Here is a 21,908-nt window from a genome sequence, read left to right on the forward strand (position 1 = left end):
TGTAAAAATATACATGGTGAACGTTTGAAGAAATCAGACCGATCATAAAGGCCATCACAATATTGTTTTATTTTATCTGTCAGATAGCCTACGTCTCGTCTCTTTATACCTGACTACCATGAAATAAAGCAACTGTCTTTTCGGGAGCTTCCTCTTTTTCTCTGACTGAAAATATCTGTAGCTTACTGGGAGTCGAGAGAGTGATAAGCTCCCGATATGTCCTGTAACTTAGTTATAGGACATATTTACAGTATATCACATTTAGGCCCCGTCCACACTACTGCGTTTTCGTTTAAAAACAGAGAATTAAAACGAATACAATCTCCGTCCACACCAGCGTTTTATCTGCGTATTAGAATTGATCTGTCCACATTAAAACGCGACTGAAAACGCGGATCACGTGACCATTCACTAACACTGGGCATGCGCGTGCCGGTGTAAACAGTGGCTGACGAATCAGGGAAGGACACGTCATGACTGATGACACCCAATCATAGAGCCGAGCATGAGCCTATGCGTCATCGTTTCTAAACTCCTCTGTTTTGTCCCGTCTACACTAAAACACCCTTCGGAAATTCAAAACGGAGCTGCAGCATTTCTAAACTTCTCCGTTTTAGGTCTTCATTTTTTCCATTTTAGTCTGAACAGGAGGTGCAAACATAGCAAAAGGTCTCCGTTTTTAAACGAAAACGCAGTAGTGTGGACTAGGGGTTGAACGACTTCGCTGTCGCTGACGTCATTCATAAAAACACAAGAGATGTGACTGATTTGCAACATGCCACAATTTGCAATTAATTAACAGAAACTTATAAAATCAAAGACCGCAATAAGAGAGACAGCACTGGTAAGATCATTTTGTTTCTTTACTTTTAACAAAGATGATTGTGTGTTAACCGTCTGTGACTTACATTCACTTTGATATACGATAGTTTGCACGTTGGCTTTATGCATAGATGCTCAGCTGGGGTGATGCGTGTTGCCGCATAGCTTCGTCATATAATGAATATAACATAGCATAGACTAACACGCTCTCGCACGTTTTTTTCAGCATTTTTGGGAGAAGTCCAATTTACATATGCAGTTTCAACAACCAGATGCATTTATACATGTCCAGTTTCGTCTGTAAAGCGGCCATGACCTCCTCATGAAGTGGTTTGAGCGATCGGTTTTAAATCCGTCTCGAATGTGTTTCGGAGGGTATTTAGCTTACCTGGTCTTTTCACGATCGGATAGATCACAGAAACACATGAAGTGGCCAGATGTAGCTAAACAGCCCGCTGTTTACATCATCATTTAGGATGAAAAAAAGAAAAAAAAGCTATAAATTCACATCTGCACGTTAGTGATGGATCCAAGTAATACAAAATTATATTCCAATTAATTGTGGGTGAATTAGAGATGCATTAATATGTTTAAATAAATATATGAATATAGTAATGTTTGAATGATTTTAAAAGAGACTGCTCTCATTTCCTGGTAAAACAGTGAGCGTGCGTCATGCTTTTACTTTCGATTTCAACAATATAGTGCTAAGTTAGTAAAGTATTTCACTTTATGTACCAATGCTGCTTTCTTGCTGCATTGCATTAAGGTCGACTAGTCGACTAATCGACTAGTCGGTTCAACCCCTAGTGTGGACGGCGCCTTAGAAAGAAGTCCTGTAATGCTGCGTCCCAATTCGCATACTATCCGTCCTAAATAGTATTCCAAAATAGAATTAGTACGTCCCAAATCGTAGTATGTTGAAATGAGTGTTTCAAAGATACCCGGGTGGTCTACTATATCCGGTCAGAATCCGAAGTGTAGATCGATGCACACTCTAACGGCTGATATTGCCCACAAACCATTGCGCGGTGGACGAGGATTCGGTTAGAACTACAAACATGAGTAAAAAGTGTTAAAAAAAAACTACAGACGGAGGACGCGCGAATCCTTCACTGGTCCTGCGGCTGTATAGAGAGGTTTAGATAAAGAGCTTTGAGTGATTAATTATCAGTATCTAACCTGACGAAAATGAATTTACTCAATATTGTCCACATTATATTGCATATGCAGAAGCATTGTGAACTTTTGTAAAGATACGTTTAGCCATTACTTTTTAAATGCATCATTATATTCAAATTGCAAACACGAGGAGAGTCTCCGCATGAAAGACAATACTGGCAGATGAACGTGCTCCGAAACAGTAGGAAATTAAGTAGGGCAGTTGGGCAGTTTACGGTGACAGGATGCACGCAGCACGCGACAGAGCTGTCCGTTAAAGATGACGTGATAGTATGTCCCAAAGCTTGCCTACTGTTTTGCTACACACTCAAAAGTATGTACTTTTTCTTCACAAAAAGAGTACATACTTTTAGGGCATAGTATAAGTAAGCGAATTTGGACGCAGCATCAGTTACCAAATAAACAGAAACAGATGCGACTAAAGAAGTGTGTCCTCTTTCTTTTGTGAAACCTAATGGTATTTTATGTGTGTGTGACTTTAAAATTACAAACCTGTTCACCTGAAGGAACACTCGACGAAGTGCTATTAGAAGACATCCTTTCATAGCTTTTTGGTACATAACGGCTACCGTAGATGCAACATGCATTTGAAAAAGCGAGACGCTGCAGAGCACAATTTGTTTGAAAGCAAAATACAATTTCACCACTAGATGGGATTAAATCTCACACAGTTTAATTTTTTAGTTCACCCTTTAATTTTTTTATTTTTTTAATTAATTCTTTTATTCCGCATGGAAGCATTAAATTGATCTAGAGTGACGGTAAAGATATTTCTAATGTTATAAAAGATTTTTTCTTCCAATTCTTTAAATAATTCTTTAAAAAAATCACACAAAAAAAACTGCACAACTGTTTTTAACACTGATAATAATAAATGTTTCTTGAGCACCAAATCAGCATATTTGAAAAATTTCTGAAGAATAATGTGACACTGAAGACTGGAGGAATGATGGTGAATATTCAGCTTTTTAATATTAATATTACGTAAATAGATTAACATAAAAAAATTGTAGTAATACTACAAAAATTGTAGTAATATTTCACAATATTACTGTTTTTACTTTTTGTTTTTGATCAAATAAATGCAGCCTTGGTGAGCATAAGAGACTTCTTTCAAAAATGTGTATAGTCAAAGCACAATCTCATATCACAGTAACAATATATACAGTATCATGATAAAGTTAATTTGTTGGAAATTCAATTAAAAATGTTCATGTATACTACCGGTCAAAAGTTTTAGATCAGTAAGATTTTTTATGTTTTTAAAATGAAGTCTCTTCTGCTCACCAAGGCTGCTTTATTTGATGAAATGACAAACAGTAATATTGTGAAATATTATGACATATTAAAATAGAAAACAGTCATTTTAAATTATGTTAAAATGTAATTTCAAAGCTGAATTTTCAACAACATTACTGTTGCTGATTACACATCAGTTTTCAGTGTCACATGATCCTTCAGAAATCATTCTAATATGCTGATTTTATGCTCAAAAAACTAATTATTATTTTCAATGTTGAAAACAGTCATGTACATATACCATTTTCCCCCCAAAATTCTATGATGAATAGAAAGTTCAAAAGAACAGCATTTATTTAAAATATAATGATTAATGTTACAAAAGCTTTCCATTTCAGATCAATTCTGTTCTTTTGAACTTTCTATTCATCAAAGAATTCTGAAATAAAAATGTAAAAAACTGTTTTGAACATGGATAATAATCATAAATGTTTCTGCATCATATTATAATAATTGCATCATATTATAATAATTTCTGTAGGATCGTGTGACACTGAAGACTGGAGTAATGATGCTGTAAATTCAGCTTTGATCACAGGTCCATGAATAAATTACACTTCACACAGAAAACCGTTGTTTTAAATTGTAATAATATTTCACAATATTATTGGGTTTTTTTTTTTTTTTTTTAATCAAATAATTGCAGCCTTGGTGAGCAGAAGAGACTTCTTTTAAAAAAAATAAAAAATCTTACCGATCTAAAACTTTTAACCGGTAGTGTGTATATATATATATATATATATATATATATATATATATATATATATATATTGTGGCTTGCTTAGTTGGGGACATTTAATACTCAACAATATTATTGATCAGGGTTGTATTATTTTCATGTTATCATGAATGCTTTGATACAATCTGTATTGTAAAAAGCGCTATATAAATAAAGGTAACTTGACTTGAATAAGTTTGGCATTAGTGCAAAAACAAACTCAAAATTTTAACACTAAAAAAATCAGATTGTACTGATTTTGATCAGATGAATCACATTGGAAGTATCTTGTGTATCTCAATGCATGCAGTAATATAATATACTTCAAAAAACCAAGGCATTACCATCTGATGTCACTATACTGTGGTATCACCACATGTAACAACTTAGTTGTGCGTTATGGCTGATCAACTTGTGGTTGTGTTAAAAAGCAGGAGCTCAGTGAGGCTGCAGTGGTCTGTCTGAGCAGATGGGGGGCGCTGGTCCTGCAGAGCTGTGGTGAAGAACAACCTGCAGAAGTCAAACTCATGTCAGCTGAGGTGCTGGTGAAGGCTGTCCCCACCTTACTGACGGCGCCAGCTTTGCCTCTGGGTGAGTGTACATCTGTGGACAAGAACAAGAATGCAGGAATGCAAACTGAAGCTTACAGTGTGTTTGTTTTTTCTAGGTATCACACTCACTGTGGCGCTGTGGAAGTGTCTGTTTACATTATTACAGGACGAAGATCAGGACGTCAGGGACAGGGCGGCTGACTTCACCTGCTACATACCAACCCATTTGCACAACACAGGTACACACAGACATACGCTCATATTAAAGGAATGATCTGGGTTCAGGGCAAGTTAAGCTCTATCCGCAGCACTGATTGGTTTCCTAGCTGTTTTGTCAGCCGAAACCCTTTGACTTAAAAACTCTTCAAGGAGGTACTTGAATTAAATATTTTAAGTAAAAGTGGCCATGTTATGCTGTTTACGCTCAAAAAACGTACGCGTAGAATTGATGCGTTGTTACATTTTTACATTTTAAATTTCGCCTACGACGTAGCTACTGCGTGAGTTAAAGTAAAAATTGGGCCTTTGTTGCATGTAATTATGCATTATTTGCTGTTATTACTATGGTACGTACATGTAACATATGTAACAAGCCCTATCTCTAACTATATAGTAAGTACATGTTAATTAATATTACTCGGTACTAAATGTACAAGGACTCTGCAAAATCATTTATTTATTTAAAGTTCCTGTATTAAAATAGTCAAAATTAAGTATGTGTTCTGAGTTTGTCACACCACAGAAAAATGTGTTATTAGCCACCCAGCCAAATTTGAATGATAAAAAAGCCGGCAAGTACATAAAATAAGCTATCAAAATCTTGAAAAAATGAGCAGTTATCACTGTTCTCAAATGCTGGGGGCGTGTCCGCTGGCTGTGCTGAAACCACGCCCACTAGCAGGAAAGCTGTCGACGGAGATATTAGGTGAAACTGCTTTTGCGACGGGAGGATGAACACTGAGGCGGGAGATAGTTGTTTCGGCCCCGTTCACCGTTAACAGTGGATAATCAGTGAATCCCAGTTGTCTCTGAGGACAGTTTATAAAACTATCCAGTGTAAAATGATCACTACAGAGGCGGGTGTTGGCGGTGATCCTCAGCTCTTCATCATCAAGGTTGGCTCTCTAAAAACCTCCTCTTGATGTGATCGTTTTTAGGGAATTTAAATGAAGATACCGATCTGTTTTCTACATGATCGCGTCCAGGTAGCCTATGCATGTCCGTGTCGAAGGCATAGCTAGGTAGCAAACTGTAGGCTCAGCTGTACTGACAGTCACTCGCGATTGAGCGGTGAATGCGAATGTGCTCGGGGAGTGATCAGACTCTGTGCGTCATCAAATATGGGCGTCTCCAGGAGCTCATGGGCTCCAGTGCGTCATCGAGCCCTGTTTTAGCCCCGCCCAAACAATCCGTAAATTTGCAATGGTGAAAAACTGTTTAACTCCACATTTCAGTACTTCACAGTTCACAGTCTTTGTAATATGTTTTAGCAATACATATGTAACATTTATAATGTGTTTAGAACTTTTTTATGTAGAATTGCCTTTACAGGGACTTCAAATTTTACATTTGTGAACCACAGTTTGGAAAACCCTGCTACAGACAACCTTTCAAATAATATATGAAGAGTTCAGGTGCAAAAGCCTCTAAATGCCATTTGAAATGTTCTTCTTTAATAATGATTTTTATCAAACTTGTATATTTAAGTTCAGTAATTTCATTTAAATAACAATTAATAGGTAATTATCATCGCCATTTAAGTGAAATTACTGAACTTAAATATACAAGTTTGATAAAAATCATCATTAAAGAAGAAAATTTCAAATGGCACTTAGAGGCTTTTGCATCTGAACTCTTCATATGGTTACAGTAAATAACTCCCTCACAATAAAGGTACACCAAAATAGGCTATAAACATTAAAATACACTCTGTTTCAGAAGTATATCCTTAAGACTTAAACTTATGTGTTAGCATGAAACTAGTATGATAAAATACCGTGCTAACCTAAAACTAGTTCAATGTTTCAGTGTTATGGCCATGCAAATCCATTAAACCTAGTTTAACTTTCACATGCATAAATATTATAAAGGGACTTGCATAAGACAAACTCACTCGTTTACAGGATTTACGTCTGTAACACATAACCAGAAGTGCCTCAAAGTAGTTTCACCATTTAAAGAATGATTAAGACCATTGTTAAGTACATTACTGTACATTATAAGTACTTTATTCTGTACTTAACTTGTATTGAACCCAGACCATTTATTCAAATCAATGGAAACATGGCCTACACAGAACAAATACAACACTCACTCAATGGGATCAGATGACGATTGCTGGAATGGGGAGTGTTTTGGAGGGATGGGGGAGGTCAATGTTGTTTACGACGGAGCGACAGAGGAGAGGTGTGGAGGAAAGGCGGTGAAGGGCAGCCCTGTGCCTTTGAAATGGAGGTGTGTGGGTCAGCGATGCAGAGAGGAACAGCACCTTCGTCCCATAAATCAGTCACATCAAAACCACATCATTACCACATTCCCTGACACGCTGATATCCTGCTTCACATGGGCAAGAAAAATGAGATTGTTGGGGGAAGAGTCTGAGAAAGCCATTTCCAACAATCCTTTGTGTCTTCTCTTGTTGCCAACCCACAATATGTTACTCATTTTGGGCTAGTTGACATGAACTTTCAAACCGTGACAGCTGCTGCAATTGATCTAAATAAGATCTAAAACTGTTATGCATGCAGTTTTTATGACCTCATATTACACGGCTCTCTGGAACACTTGATTCTGATTGGTCAATCATTGAATTCTGAAAATGTTTTTGTTGAAGGACTTTTAAACTGTGTACTTAATCATCTCAATAGTAGTCAGCCAGTCATTACAGGGCTCCAGACTAACTTTTTTTACTAGGAGCACTGTTGCCCCTGACTGAAAATTTTAGGAGCACATTCAGAAAATTTAGGGGCACACCTTAAATCAGCTCGCAAAGCAATTATTCAAATTTCCCCCAAAACAACTGTAATACTGACAAATTCTACAATAATAAATAGACTTAACATTATGATATGCTGTTTTATTTCAAGTTCACAGGGCTCCAGACTCAAATTTGAAAGCAGCACCACCTCAACTGAGAACTCACACCGAGTTCTACAAAAAAAAAAAAAAAAGAAAAAAAATCTAGTAGCACTGGGGCTGACAATAAATCACTAGGGTGTAGATGAAATTAACTTTAGTTATCATTTATAATGTCTTAGGCCTAATATTAAATAAAACAAAACTATTAATTTGAAAACATGGAGTGAAAATAGCCAATAAACATTCCTACTGTTTACAATGGTGTTATTATTTTTTAAATAAATGTTTAAATAAGAGTCTTAAAAAATCTTAAAAATGTTTATTTTAGGACAATCTTTGAAGGATGAACAAAAAATGTGTTGATCATCACATAAAAAATACAAAAAAATATATATTTATATATGATATTATAGTTTTGATTTTGAAGTGCTAGAAAAAGATGTGTAGGCTACTTGTAAGTGTTTGACTATTTCTTCCACATTATCATATTTATGGTTAGAGTTAAGTTACAACATTAGCCTAAATCCATGGTGAGCTGCTGATTTAGTGGACTGAAAGCCTTCTATAAGTGTTTATCCTGGTTTCCACGTCAGCGCTGTTGATATGATAACTTATATAACTTACTTATAACTTACTATATATGGTTTATAACAGAACTCTGCGCCGAATCGGAATGTTTGTCACTGGATCTCGTGGTGTTGATGTTATTAATTCTGAAGCGAATTCAATGGATTCATTCACTGGATCTCCTAACAGTGTCACGTGAGCGAGATCAGCCCGCGACTGGCAAGTTCGGGGCTTTTTTTTTACTGTCAGTGGTTCGGGTCGCTGGTGCTGCTGCTCGACGGTCCTAATCACGAGTATCGTATTTTAGTTCCACTTTCATTTTGTTTGTATTCGCTGCTAGGTAACGAGTCGATAGATCGCTTATTGCTCAGACGCACGTAGCAGGTTGTGATATTTGTCTCCGTCTCTTTCCCACAGACGTTTATGCGCGCGATTCTTGTCACGGATTCATTGACGCGCCCCTTCCACGCTTTACCATGCGTTTAACGTGTGGCAAATTTACTGGTCGCACATGTGCGACTGGATGTAAAATTCAGTCGCACACTCTCAAAATTTGGTCGCAAAATGCGACCATTTGGTCGCAGTCTGGAGCCCTGCATTATCACAAAATATTAGGGTTATTTTTACTGTACATTATTCCTGACATATTCAAAAAACAAGTTAAAAATTTGGAAAAATACATACTTATTACTTATATGGTAAATATTATATCATGTTGCTTTATATTAGGGCTGTGCAAAAGTTAATTGCGATTAATCGCATCCAAAATAAAAGTCTGTGTTTACATAGTATATTTGTGTGTGCTGTATATAATTATTTTGTATATATAAATACACACACATGCATGTATATGTTTAAGAAGATGTGTTATTCCTATATAAAATATTTATATTTATATAATATAGATTATGTATTTATATATATATACAGAATTTAAGCGCAAATAATTCTTAAATATATACATGCATGCATAGGTATTTATATATACAAAATAATTATATACAGCACACTCAAATATATTATGTAAAACAGACTTTTATTTTGGATGCGATTAATCGCAATTAACTTTTGCACAGCCCTACTTTATATGAAATGTAAATGAAAAGTTTGGGGTAATATACAGTATTTTTATAATATTTTTTAAGCAAATTTCACGCATTAAATTGATCACAAGTGACAGGAAAGACATTTATAATGTTGCAAAAGATTTCTATTGTCCAATGAATGCTGTTCTTTTGAACTCTCTATTAATCAAATAATCCAGAAAAATAAAACATTCAGCTGAGCCTTTTAACGTTGATAAAAAGGATGTTTCATGTGCACCATCTCATCATATTTTAATGATTTAATGACCGAATGACTGAAACTGAAGACTAATGTCTGCTAAAAAATAAATTAGGCCTACATTTTATTTTGAATTGTGATAATATTTCACAATATTTTTTCTCACCGTATAAAAAAAAAAAAAAAACTTTTCTAGTATTAGAAAGAAACTCGACTCTGAGAAAGATGAAGTTGTTCATATCCACATCCAACTGCTCCCACCTTACATAGACCTAAACCTAACCAACTCCGCCCCCTGATCCCTAAACCCACCCCTAATCCCTAAACCCAACCCTAATCCTACCCATCTGCACCCCTTGGATCGTGATCCGACTCCTCCCCGTGGATCTCATGCTCTGCATTGAGGTGCTACTGTTGTACTTGGCCCTTTTTATCCTCGCCGTCACAGTGAAGTCTTTGTGCAGTACACAAAACCAAATTAAACACTTTTATTTCTCTGGTATCTCAATACAAATTAGGTTGGAAATCAGAACCCCTGGCATCACTTGACAAGGCTTTTAGGAGGGTGAGATGTACATCTGATAACAGCATTAAGAGGGAATAGGACCAAATTCTCACGGGGAGGATCTCAGGAGTGTTCAAGATTTTGTAATGCAATTACTGTTCCCGAAATACTCAGTGCATCTCTCTCATATTTAGGGTTTGCTTTCACCTCAGTTACGGAGATGTAGCCTTGAACAAGTGTAAATATTTTTGCCACCAACTGTGCTAGGGTTTTGTGTTTGGTTGCCAGCTTATTGATGCGTTGTTTCTAGGGTGTAAGTTAGGGATTCTTTACCAATTTTTTTCATCTTCCAGATAAAAATTACATTCTGACCACACACGTGGAAGTAATAATACACCCTTACTCAACAAGCCCCTGGATTTGAGGCATCATTTATGTCTGAAGTTCAAACTGTGCTGCGCAGCAAAGTTAAAGGAGTAGTTCACTATTAAAAAAAAACTTCTGCTGATAATTTACTCACCCCCATGTCATCCAAGATGTCCATGTCTTTCTTTCTTCATTCGAAAATAAATTAAGGTTTTTGATGAAAACATTCCAGGATTTTTCTCCATATAATGGACTTCAATGGGAACCAAACTGTTCAAGGTCCAAATGAGAGTTTCAGTGCAACTTCAAAGGGCTTTAAACAACACTTATCTAGATAAATGATTGGTCATTTAAAAAATAAATAGAAAAGTTTAAGTTTTTATAAGCACAAATGCTCGCCTTGCTCTGTTCTGTGATGAGCGTTCGTGAGCGATTCTCCTGTTCAAACTCGTTCATTGTTCATTTTGATGAATGAGTGTCTTGGGGTCATGTGATGTGACTGTGTGCCAGGCCTTTTAACCAGCAGACACATGGGTGATACTGTAACACTCCTGCTAGACAGGTTAGGCTGATGTAAAGGACACTAAAGAACTCTAGCAGACATCTCAGTTTGGGCATAATTGTGTCAGATGATATCTGTCTCCAGAGCTTCACCTGATATTGATGGCCTGCTGAATATCCAGACAGAGCCATAATCATGAAAATAAGATGTACTGCACTATTATTGTTATTATTATCATTATTATTTTAATTAATACCCTTATATTTGTGCAAAGTTGTGTGTGATTTAAATAATTGCATTATTTAAAGAACCATTATGTTTAGAATATACTTGGTTTAAGATCTCGTCAGTCTCATCAGTCTTGTCTGTCTGTAGTTTGTACGAATGAGATTTTTTGCATGTGTTTGTTTGGGTAAGAGCCTCCGCTAATTCTTTGGTTCTCATAGATCTCTGAAGGAAGTTAGAGCTGTAAAAGTGTGTGTGTTTTTGCACCTTGACACCACTCTCACCCACACCAATGCTTCCTGCCCACAGACTTCTTGCACCTTGTTCTGGGTGTGTGTCCAAATATGCTAGTATGTGTTTGAGAGAGCATGCACATGTGGTCCCTCGTGCACTGAAATCTCTACCTCTTTTTCATCAATGTAACACTTGATTTATGTTGCTGAGATATGTATATAGAGTCTAAATGAATAGTACATCTGTCTTGTGTCTTTCCAACCCTGTATGGCTTTATTCTGTAAAACAACCATATGGCTTCTGATGACTTATTGTCAAATGGATATTTTTATGGCACTTTAATGATGGTTTTTCTGACTCCTGGACAGCGCCCATCCTGATTCACTTTCTTTATGGAAAAGAGCAGCCAGAATATTCTTCAGAAAGTAATATTTTGTGTTCCACCTCAAGAAAGAAAGTCATATAGGTTCGATTGAGTAAATTATGACACAATTTTTATTTTGGGGTCTCAATTTAGTCATTTGGTTTTGAAAAGCATTTATTAGGAGAGAACCCACTATGAGACCCTGTTGCATTATGGGTAGGCTAGAACCAGATGTAAATAAGGAGTTAGAGAGGTTGTGGTGTTATTCATCCAGGCCATCTTCCCGCTCGCTTGCTCGCCCGCCACCCCTCCTTCCCTCACTCCCGATACCCGACACTCGCCCAGCTGCGCTTACTCACATCCCAGATTTGCCACACACTAAAGCTCTTCTTGCTCTCATTATTCAGAAAGTTTTTTAATTAGTTCCAGTTCCACGACTCCCACAGATCGATTACGGGAATGAAACTGCCCTCCTCTTCCTTGTGGAATCTCAGCACAACTGTGTGCGCCTAGACACAAACCGGCTGGGCGAACTGCCCCGAAACACCTCACAAACATTTCTGCTGTTACATCTTCAGCCAAAATCTAGAAGCTTCCTCACGTTAAGTAAAAGGGATTGTTCGGAGAAATGAAAATTGTCATTTTCTCACCCTTGTGTTGTTTTCAACCTGTATCATTTGTTGTTTTTCAAGATATTTAGAAAATTGTCTTCTTTTAATGTCCATAGAATGGAAGTTAATGTGCCCCAAAACAGTTTGGTTTCCAATATTCTTCAAAATGTCCACAGAAAATACAGGTGTGAAACGACTTAAGAGTGAGTAATTGATGACAACATTTTTGGGTGAGGTTATATTAAGTCCAGCAAGGCCTTAAACATATTGCTGCATACACTGTCAAAAAAAAAAAAAAAAAGATATAAAACTTTACCATTAGAGGTGCAACAGCTTGTCATTGGAGCAGTCCCCTAAAGGACAACTTTGCACCTTATCTACCCCTAAAACATGCATATTAGTACCTTATGGTAATATGTACGCTTAATAGATAAATATGAACCTTTTCAGGATAAATGGACAAAGATATCCAATTGAGAAGCTTCTAAAGGTACAATTTGTTTTGACAATTTTTAATTTAAAGGAACTGTATCTTATTCAAATTGTTCTCAAAATGCAAATAAACACATCAGAGGTGATTCTAAAAAACAACAACACTTGCTTTTGCAGATACAAAGAGAACATCCTGTTGAGTAAGCACTGAGATTGAGAAATCATGTTTTGAAGTGCTAAACCACAGAAAAAAAGGAATGGAAAGAGCTTGAGTTTCCTATTGTTTCTTAATGTCTGGGTGTCGGTTTGTTCGGCCCTGGAAGGCATCCAGCACCAAAGCCTATATGCATGAAAAGCACCTCTGACATCAGACTCCAGTAAAGCAAGAGATGGGGCGAGTACGTCCCAACACATCACTAAGAGAAAGGAAAATTTCATCTTCTGAGTCTACACAAACAACATTTTTCCGTGTTCTCGTAATGTCAGCTCATTGCACTCTACTTAAGGTTCCATTGGAAAGCCGATCCGTTCACTCCTGTGCAGACGGTGTTTTCCTAGAGTTCTGCCTTAAAAGTGTTGCTTTGCTCTTTCTTTTGGTTTTGACTGGCAATTCCTGGTGACTTTTGAAGTCACCCAAGTCATTTGCATGTCATCTTCTGGTCGGGAAGGGGGGCAATAGAGGGAAACCAGAGTTTTCTGTATTAGATTTCTCACGTTAATGCTGTGAAGCATGAACAACTGGGGTCGTTAAAGCCAAAGGGAGGTCGACTGCAGTCCTAGATGGGCGTCAAGTATTGTTGTTTTCTCACTTCCCTTATCTTACGTCTGAATCTATTCTTAGATTCAACTTCCCAGATCGTTGAGTCAGAAATGACCTCAAATGCCTGTGCACATATGGCACGTTGTGGTTTCCAATCTGCACGTTTTGTTTGTGAGTTATAGTTTTGTTTCTCTCAAATGGGTTCCATGCCAGAGGAAGATGGAAACGTGCTGTCTAGAGAACAAAAAGAGAGCGAGGCATCAATCTCAGGCTGTTGCTTTACATCCAACGCTCTGGCAAATCTCAGATTGGGAGCAGATTTCATTGTGGCAAGGCACCACCTCCACTGCATGAACCCAGTAATACTTTGGAGACTAAAAGAAACCAGACTAAGATTGACATTGCTCATTAAATTGATCTATTTCAATTTTCCATACATGTGTTCCAGAATTATTCATTTTGCTGAATCCTGTGCTGCGTCAGGGAAAATCTGTCAGACTTTTGACTTCTATGTTCTGCCACATTTCTAGGTGTTGCCACGGGTGCCGTCTCTCCTCCGGTTGCCCTGGAGATGGGGCTGGGTCTTTTGTGCCTGCTCTTCCAGATGTGGGACCATGTTGCTGCTGGTGTGGTGAACTTGATAGAATGGCTCCTGGGAGATGAACAATTGGATGCAAATTGCGCTGAATCACCAGATTTGGTAAGGAGCTCTTTTCCTGTTTTTGTGTAATTTTTCAACGTATCCCTATATTGCTCATGTTTAGCTTCTTTTTAAACTTCGGCACATGACTCCCCCATTCGCGTCGGAATCAAGACACGCAATTATGCATCCATGATTGACAACATAAGAAAGACTGCTGCCATTTTTTAACTTGAATGTTTAAAATCACTTTTTCAATGGCATTGATTTTAGAGGTTTATTTTATCCATAGGGATTTTCCCATAATCGTTGTTAAATAGTTGTTAGCCATGAGCCAAACCAACCAGCTACTGTATGATTGATGTACTGAAGATGATTCACAACATTAAAAATTTTGATTCTAAGAGGCTGTTTACCAATGTACAAGACACTATAACATATGTAATTAGGGAAAGAACTACAATCCCATGAAGCGTTGTGAATGACAATTGAATTAAAGACTATGGAAAAAATATAAAACAATTGGCCTTATGCAGCTGGCACTACTTCCTGAACTTAAGCCAGCTCCTTGTTTCCTGTCCTTGTTTATTGGCCAAACTTGATTAATTCAGGTGTGTCGGATTATTGTTGCCGTGACTACTGAGGTCAGGCACACCTGATTTAATCAGTTTGTCCAATAATGGCAGACAGGAAACAAGGAGCTGGCTTAAGTTCAGGAAGTAGTGCAGCTGTGCATAAGGCCAATTCATTTGTGAGCAGGCATGTTGCTTTTCACCAGGACTTCCGCTACTAAGCTTTCATTTATTGACACCCTAGATATTACCCAGAACACAATACTGCATATGAAAGAACTAAAAACCACAGAGAACACCTTAGCAACTGCACATGCAAACACTGCTGACATTGTCTTAAGAACATCTAGTTTAAAAATGTAGGTTGTTCTTCTAATTCTCTTCTTTATCCAGGATGAAGAGTTCCTCTTTGAGAAGGGAGATCTTAACCTGTGGGCAGAGCCTTTGTTGTGGGCACGGATGTTGCACGGACACCTCTCTGCGCTCTTAAAAGTGGCATATTCACCTGGCGTAAGAGCCACCGAGCTGGACCGACTGTCAGCTATTGCAAACAGCAATTTCCTCACTGCTCAGAGTTCAATGAAAGCCCTCCCTGTGCTGTTCCAGTTTTCAGCCACCATTGTGTATGGCAAGACAACATTGCTGAAAGAGAGAACATCACTCGCTCAGAGTCTTCTGGAAACACTTTTTGGATGACTGTGAAATATACATAACACAGGGGTTGTTGTTGATTAAATCTATTTTAATCTCTCAGTGGTTTCCTGGTTTGCATGCAGGCATGAACACTATTTTTTATGCTTATTTGATGTGGTTTTAATTTTTGTACAATGTGTTCGTGATGCTGACAATCTGAGAGGTTTTACTTTCCTCAGCTTTCTTTTCAATGTCACATTTTCACACATTGTGGTATTTGAGCAAACTGTTGAATTTACTGCACAGCTTCACTTTTTTTAGTACAATGAATTGTGCATATTATGCAACTAGATAAATGTACGTGTGAGGCAATAGAACACAACAGTCTGGTGTCTGTTTAAGTAGACAGCTGGGCTGCCTTTAGGGACCTGTAGTTGCACCGGTCCCTTTTGAACTGTAAAACAATGTAATATTTAGGAATGTCAGCAGCCTATTCCTCCCACACATGGGGTGGGTAAAACCACGTATTTACCATTCCCCTCAGCAGGATCAGGAGGGTTTTTCATAGACGTGCTTTCCTGAAACTGTGACAATGGAATTGAAATGCTATAATGGTACTGCAGAGATGTGCAATGGGAACTGGTGGAGGAAAAGAACATCATGCACTGTGAAGTGAATTATATTTTTTTACTTTTATATTTTTGCCTGTAGGTGGCGCCCAAACCTTTCTTAACAATGATAAACATTGAGCCCGTTAGGGGGCAGTATTGTACTTTTTATTAACTTGTAGTTTCTTGGAGGGATTTGATTTTCAATGTTACGAAGCAGCTTGGTAAAATATTCTTATTATGTGCATTTTCTGTTTAAATAAAGGACACAACGCAAAAGCAATGTATAAATAACCAAATGTGTATATATGTGTTATACAGAGAAAGAAATGAGCGGGGGAAACTTTGCAGATACGAGTCATGGTTTCTCACTTCATGCACCAGATCTGGCACAACTTCAAAGTTAGGCCTCTCGGCCTAGATTATGCAATCATACTCAACATTTCCTGATATCAGAGCGACCAGTCTGCAGGCGCGCGCGTATGAACCTCGTGTAAAGTCAACAACATTATGCGAGTGACTGTATCTACTTCTAATTCCACTTTCACTCATATTTCCCACTGTTACAAAATGCATGCTTTTTATATGATGCACAATAAAAAAACAAGACAAAAATAACTTTATTAATGAGAACAAATTAGTGAGAAGACTATTAACACAGTTAGATAATTATATATTATAACTGTGGTCCTGTGCTTTACTAAATCCAATGTGTATTTACTTTTATTACATTTTCTATGGTAGTTTGTATATTATATTAGAGTATTATTTTCTGGTTTTAAAATACACCGCACTAAATCTTAAACCCATGTATAAAAACAACCTTGTAGGTTGTGCTGTAAAAGTGTGTGCACTTCACGAGGGGGTGCAGAGAGTGACCAATGAGATCTGAGTCCCGGCGACACTTGAAAAGCAGGGCGTAACTTTGAGGCAACTTTAACAGTAAGTTTGAGAGCTCCTCCTCTTTACGCGCTGACCACGAGCTTATATGTGCGGGATAGAGTGAAACAGACTCTACTGTTCTGGCTCGGCAATGCACGGTGGGAGAAGATATTAACAACAAAAACACGCAACTAGGAAATCAGCCTTCCTTCTCTGAGTTTCAGACAACTTCTGAGACTAGCATTTTATATTTTATTATCTTTTGCACAAACCCGACGACAGTGGCAAACTAAATCCTTTGCATCCTCCTGAGGATCTAGGTTGGTCCGCAAATGAGAGATCATCTGAAACTATCTTCTTCCGAAGAAACAGAAATGTCTGCAAACATCCTATCCGCTTTCTACGAGATCGACATGCTGTACAAGGTAACGTTTCATTGCTAATTTAACCCACAACTAACGTTACGTATATCATTTCTCTGTTGGGACTTTATTAAGGCGTTTCGAGAAGTTTTCTCAGTATAAAGAACTTAATGCATGGCTGAAACAAGTACATAAATAGTTTTGCAACTACTATGCATTGATTTTTAACTGTTTTTCTGCACAGCAGGAGAAGAGCCTCAACATGAACGCCATTCACATTAACAGCATGCTGGATAAGAAAGCCGTCGGGGCCCCGGTAACAACCTCAAGCAGTTGTACCAACAACTGCAACTCGTACGAGTCAGGATTCTTCCGTCGAAACTCCACCAGCAACATGGAGTCCATGACGAACGGCAACAAGTATCCCGCCAGCTCTTACAGCAACATGAAGGAAAACGCCACAATGAATAAGGAGAACAAGTTTCGCGACCGCGCCTACAGCAGCGAGAGCTATGAACGCGGCCAGCAGCAGCTGCAAATCCTGCAGCAGAAACCGGGCTCGCAGATCAACTCCACCCGCTACAAGACGGAGCTCTGCAGGCCATTCGAGGAAAACGGCGCGTGCAAATACGGCGAAAAGTGCCAGTTCGCGCACGGCTACCACGAGCTTAGAAGTCTGTCTCGCCACCCAAAGTACAAAACCGAGCCTTGTCGCACTTTCCACACGATTGGCTTCTGTCCGTACGGCCCGCGCTGTCACTTCATCCATAATGCCGACGAACGCAGACCAGCACCGAGCAACGCCAACAGTATGCAGGGAGAGTCCACCAAGCCCCCCAGGGGGGAGCCGTTGTGCGGTTACGGGCAGCACCAGCAGGCGGCGGGATCCTTCAGGGACCGACCGAAACTCCACCACAGCCTTAGCTTCTCGGGTTTCTCCAGCCGCCACCACCACCATGAACTCGACTCGCCCCTTCTCGAAAGCCCCACGTCCCGCACTCCCCCACCACCATCTTCCAATGGTTCCCCCTGCACCACTAACTTCTACGAAGACGTTCTCTCGTCAAATCGTTGCCTTGGCAACAGTGCCTTCTCTTTCCCCGACCAAGACCTCAAAACTCCGTTTGCGCCGCTGGCCGTGCACACGCACAACGGTTACTGTGGGGACCTTCAGGTCAACATGGGCGACGGCCTCGTCCACTTGCAGTCCCTCCACCGCCTGTCGGAGTCGCCAGTGTTCGACTCGCCCCCCAGCCCGCCGGACAGCATCTCGGACCGGGAGAGCTACGCTAGCGGCTCGCTCAGCTCCTCCGGAAGTCTCAGCGGCTCCGAGTCTCCCAGTCTGGACGGCGGGAAACGTTTGCCAATCTTCAGCAGGCTGTCGATTTCCGATGATTAATCCGCTTTTATAGTGAATTTTGGATTCGTTTTCTCTCGCTATTCTCCCGTTAGATATGCAAATTCAGCAATAGACTTTAATATCGAGGGAGATGGATTTGTTTGTCAGACTCTTGACATGGCAGTCGCCTGTTTGAACTGCTTGATGGCATTCCACCGGTGCAGTTTGTTGCATTAACTACTTTCCAGATGTGTACAAAAGACTTGTTTTTTTTAACGTGAAAGACAGAGCGGTTCCAGATTTTCCTTCTATCTTGCCAAGAATATGCCTTGACAAAAAGTATACACGTTTTCAAAGTATGTACTTCCATTCCAAAAGTTTATCCAGTTTCGCGGCGCCACCCAGTGGTTCAGTTGGTTTGTGCAGTTTGAAACTCGTTTGGTTTGTTGGGAAATCACTGCTGATGGTTGAATATATATATATATATTTAGCTGTTTTGTGTGATTATATAGCAGTGCATAACTGTCTATAAACTATTTAACTTATTTATTTTATCTTGTGAAAAGTATAGGCTACATTGTTAATTGTGTCCATACTGTATTTATCGAGTATGATGAAGCAATAGATATATATTCTTCTATGTTTAAATTAAGATCGCCATTATTAATCTACATAAAGTGGAGTGTATGTTCTTTTCACAGTAATATATATTTTTGTTTGGTCTCTTTTTTTTTTGTTGTTGTTGTTGTTACTTTATTTTATTGTAAAAGAGTACAAAAAAATAATTTAAGAGGTTGTATGTTATATTTATTTCATTAATTTTGTTTCCTTGTTTACCTTCATTAAAAAAAAGTTTGTGTGATTTTTGCTGTTTGTTGGGATGTTACTTTTTTACTAGAGTTTTTTTTTTTTTTACTTGTTTTGGAGAATTATTAGACGTGTCCCTTTTGGATATGTCTGTAGAATGTATAAACTGTATTTTGGCAGAGGACCGTCCGAACGTGTACTAGCCTTAGTTTTTCATAGAAATTCACAGATTTCAAAGATCTCAAGTACATCGTTTAACCAAAAAGTATTTTTTCTTTCTTATATTTACGTGTATATGTAAAACGCACGGAAGCCATGTGCATGAGAATGTAGCAGTCAAGTGCCCCAGTATTACTGCTTAGTGCCTGTGGGGATTCACCATCTTACATTGCCTTATGATTAACCAAATAAAGTATTTTCGTACATGTTATTGTTTTGCAACAAGAGGAAATGAATGTAGTTTGTAATTTCTTGGAAGGTTGTTATACCACTTATTGATGGAGAGGATTAGAGGCTTAGAGCAACACTAAGCTGTATTTTTCTTTCTATTACTCCCTGTTCCTTGCATTGTTTTGCCTTTTTGTTTGTTCTCTTGCTTTCCTATGATATGGTAATGGTCTGAATCTTCCAAACTTGCTGGACAGGGAAGAGTTTAAACACATTTGAGATTGTACATAGTAGGTACAGGGGATTCGCACTATGTACCTTTTTTGACTACTTAATCAGAAGTAAAGCTTTTTGAATGTAATGGGAAAAAAGACAAAAAGAACAGGATTTGTAACGTTTGTTTTTGGGGAGTCAGTTCACTACAAATTGCGTGTGAGACTGTTTTGTACTGTACATTTATTTTTTTTTATTTTTTTTTGTAGTTCTCCCAATAAAATGATTTTCGAAAAAAAAAATGGAACGTTAGAATGGAGTCCATGTGCTTTTCATTGAAAATTTGAAGCTGTTTTGCAAGTCATAGTTGTGTATTAGCTCTTAAAGTCACAAGCCACTTCTATTCTTGTTTTTCCCTGAAAGCAATCTCTCTCCTGATTCACATGAACTTCTTCTGCATGCTGAGGTTGAGTCTGACCGCAGTGGTCTGCATTCTGTTCTGTCTGCATGCTTCGTTGCCTGTGTGAGGAGTTATAAGGGTTGCCCCAACCTAGTAGTTTTGTTCTCCACGGCTGACTAGTCTGAACTGAATCTGTAGTGTGAAAGCCTGTTCAATGCCTATTTCAAACAATACATGAATCATGACATATTTCCTTGCTTTGGTTATTTGATACAATTTGCAAAACACAGCGTTTCCTTAAATAAAAGCGAAGATGACTGTTCCTTCATAAAAAAGGCTGAGAACTTTTAGTATGGTGCCATTCACACATTGCTCACCATTCATAAATGCCCATGACACACACTCATGCAGTCTTAGACGTGGTTCAGGTTGGTGTCTACATAACAAACATTGCAGGGCATTCATGCAACCTTGATTTGGTTTAGTCATTCAATGCTGTTTGTTTTTTCCAGTGTTTTGAAGCACTGCAGTGACTGGTATCTGATAAAAAACTATCACCACCGAAGTCATATATAAATTAGGTAAGAAAGATAACAGTGGGCAAATATTTATCGAGTCTCACTGTGATTTATGATCTCTCAAAACCCACAGCGAGTCGATTATTGCCAAATGGGCTGTGATCTGTTTCTCCATTCGCCCGTCAGGAATGTGTGTCGTGAAAGTGCCTCAGAGTTGTAAATCTGTACGCTTTGTCTTATAGGCTATGTGTGAATGCAGATGGTTGAGTGTGTATGTTTGTGTGTCAGAATGGTAAATGCTCTGCATGGAGCTCCTACAATGACAGGAAATGCTCTGACTTCTGATTATGGCAGGAAAGACCCGGTTCCTCCCGCCTCCCATTTCCAGCCTCTCTCCTGCTGGTTTTGTCATCTTTATTGGTTTAGTCAGTCAGGCATTCTGAAAGTTTCTATTTGTGCCTCAGTGTGTTTAACAGGAAAGGTTGGAGAAGGAGGGAGTGCCGGATTCATAAAAACATTGTTCTCATGCAAACAAAATGACGTATTGATATTACATTAAAACATTGTATGGCTGCATCTATATATCTAACAATCCATCCGTCCGTCCGTCCGTCTGTCTGTCTGTATGTCTGTCTGTCTGTCTGTCTGAGAACATTAAAATTGATCTTACAATGCACTGTTCTCAATTTGATCTCCCATTTCCTGTATGATTAATGGAAAGGAAGTGAGCTCATTGATTTAAAAACACAAGATCAAATTACATTTATAAAATATTTGTTTTTAGTTCCAAAATGATGAATGGGCACCAATTACTGAACATGCAATGTGATGAGGTCAGTATATGCCGCTTAGAATTACAGTAATACTATATTAGCTACACTAATATTTCATTCCAAACAGCCATTAGTGTTCCAAATATTTGTTTCGCAAGGTAACAATTAATTGAAATTAAAAATCCCCATAAGAAAAAAAAAAGACTTCAAAGAAATCCTGCTGGCTTTGCATGAAAGGTGCAGTTTGTCCATGACCCTTCACTATTTCACAAAA

At 38.4% G+C, this 21,908-nt stretch overlaps 2 protein-coding genes across 6 annotated transcripts in view; both read left to right on the plus strand.

The window, feature by feature from the left end:
- thada (THADA armadillo repeat containing) overlaps window positions 1-16,466 on the plus strand; it is a 169,693-nt gene extending 153,227 nt beyond the window's left edge. For 3 of the 4 annotated variants that reach the window (XM_039653361.2, XM_089117243.1, XM_039653360.2), the window contains exons 35-38: window positions 4,453-4,612; window positions 4,689-4,811; window positions 14,031-14,200; window positions 15,106-16,466. In XM_039653361.2, coding sequence (XP_039509295.2) covers window positions 4,453-4,612; window positions 4,689-4,811; window positions 14,031-14,200; window positions 15,106-15,408 — 756 coding nt within the window. In that variant the 3' untranslated portion in view covers window positions 15,409-16,466. The remainder of the gene's footprint in view (window positions 1-4,452; window positions 4,613-4,688; window positions 4,812-14,030; window positions 14,201-15,105) is intronic. The other variant, XM_089117242.1, reaches the window with a different exon arrangement.
- A 470-nt stretch (window positions 16,467-16,936) lies between these two features.
- On the plus strand, window positions 16,937-19,773 carry LOC120464048 (mRNA decay activator protein ZFP36L2-B). 2 transcript variants are annotated; one of them, XM_039653366.2, is made up of 2 exons: window positions 16,937-17,260; window positions 17,445-19,773. In XM_039653366.2, the coding sequence occupies exons 1-2, from the start codon at window positions 17,168-17,170 to the stop codon at window positions 18,594-18,596; spliced, it is 1,245 nt and encodes a 414-aa protein (XP_039509300.1). In that variant the 5' UTR covers window positions 16,937-17,167; the 3' UTR covers window positions 18,597-19,773. The 2 variants fall into 2 exon arrangements, with proteins under 2 accessions (XP_039509300.1, XP_039509299.1); XM_039653365.2 differs by having other exon boundaries at window positions 16,940-17,260; window positions 17,442-19,773.
- The last annotated feature ends 2,135 nt before the right edge of the window (window positions 19,774-21,908 follow it).

The sequence above is a fragment of the Pimephales promelas genome, chromosome 11, assembly GCF_988280905.1.
Source record: "Pimephales promelas chromosome 11, fPimPro1.hap1.1, whole genome shotgun sequence".
Classification (NCBI taxonomy): domain Eukaryota; kingdom Metazoa; phylum Chordata; class Actinopteri; order Cypriniformes; family Leuciscidae; genus Pimephales; species Pimephales promelas.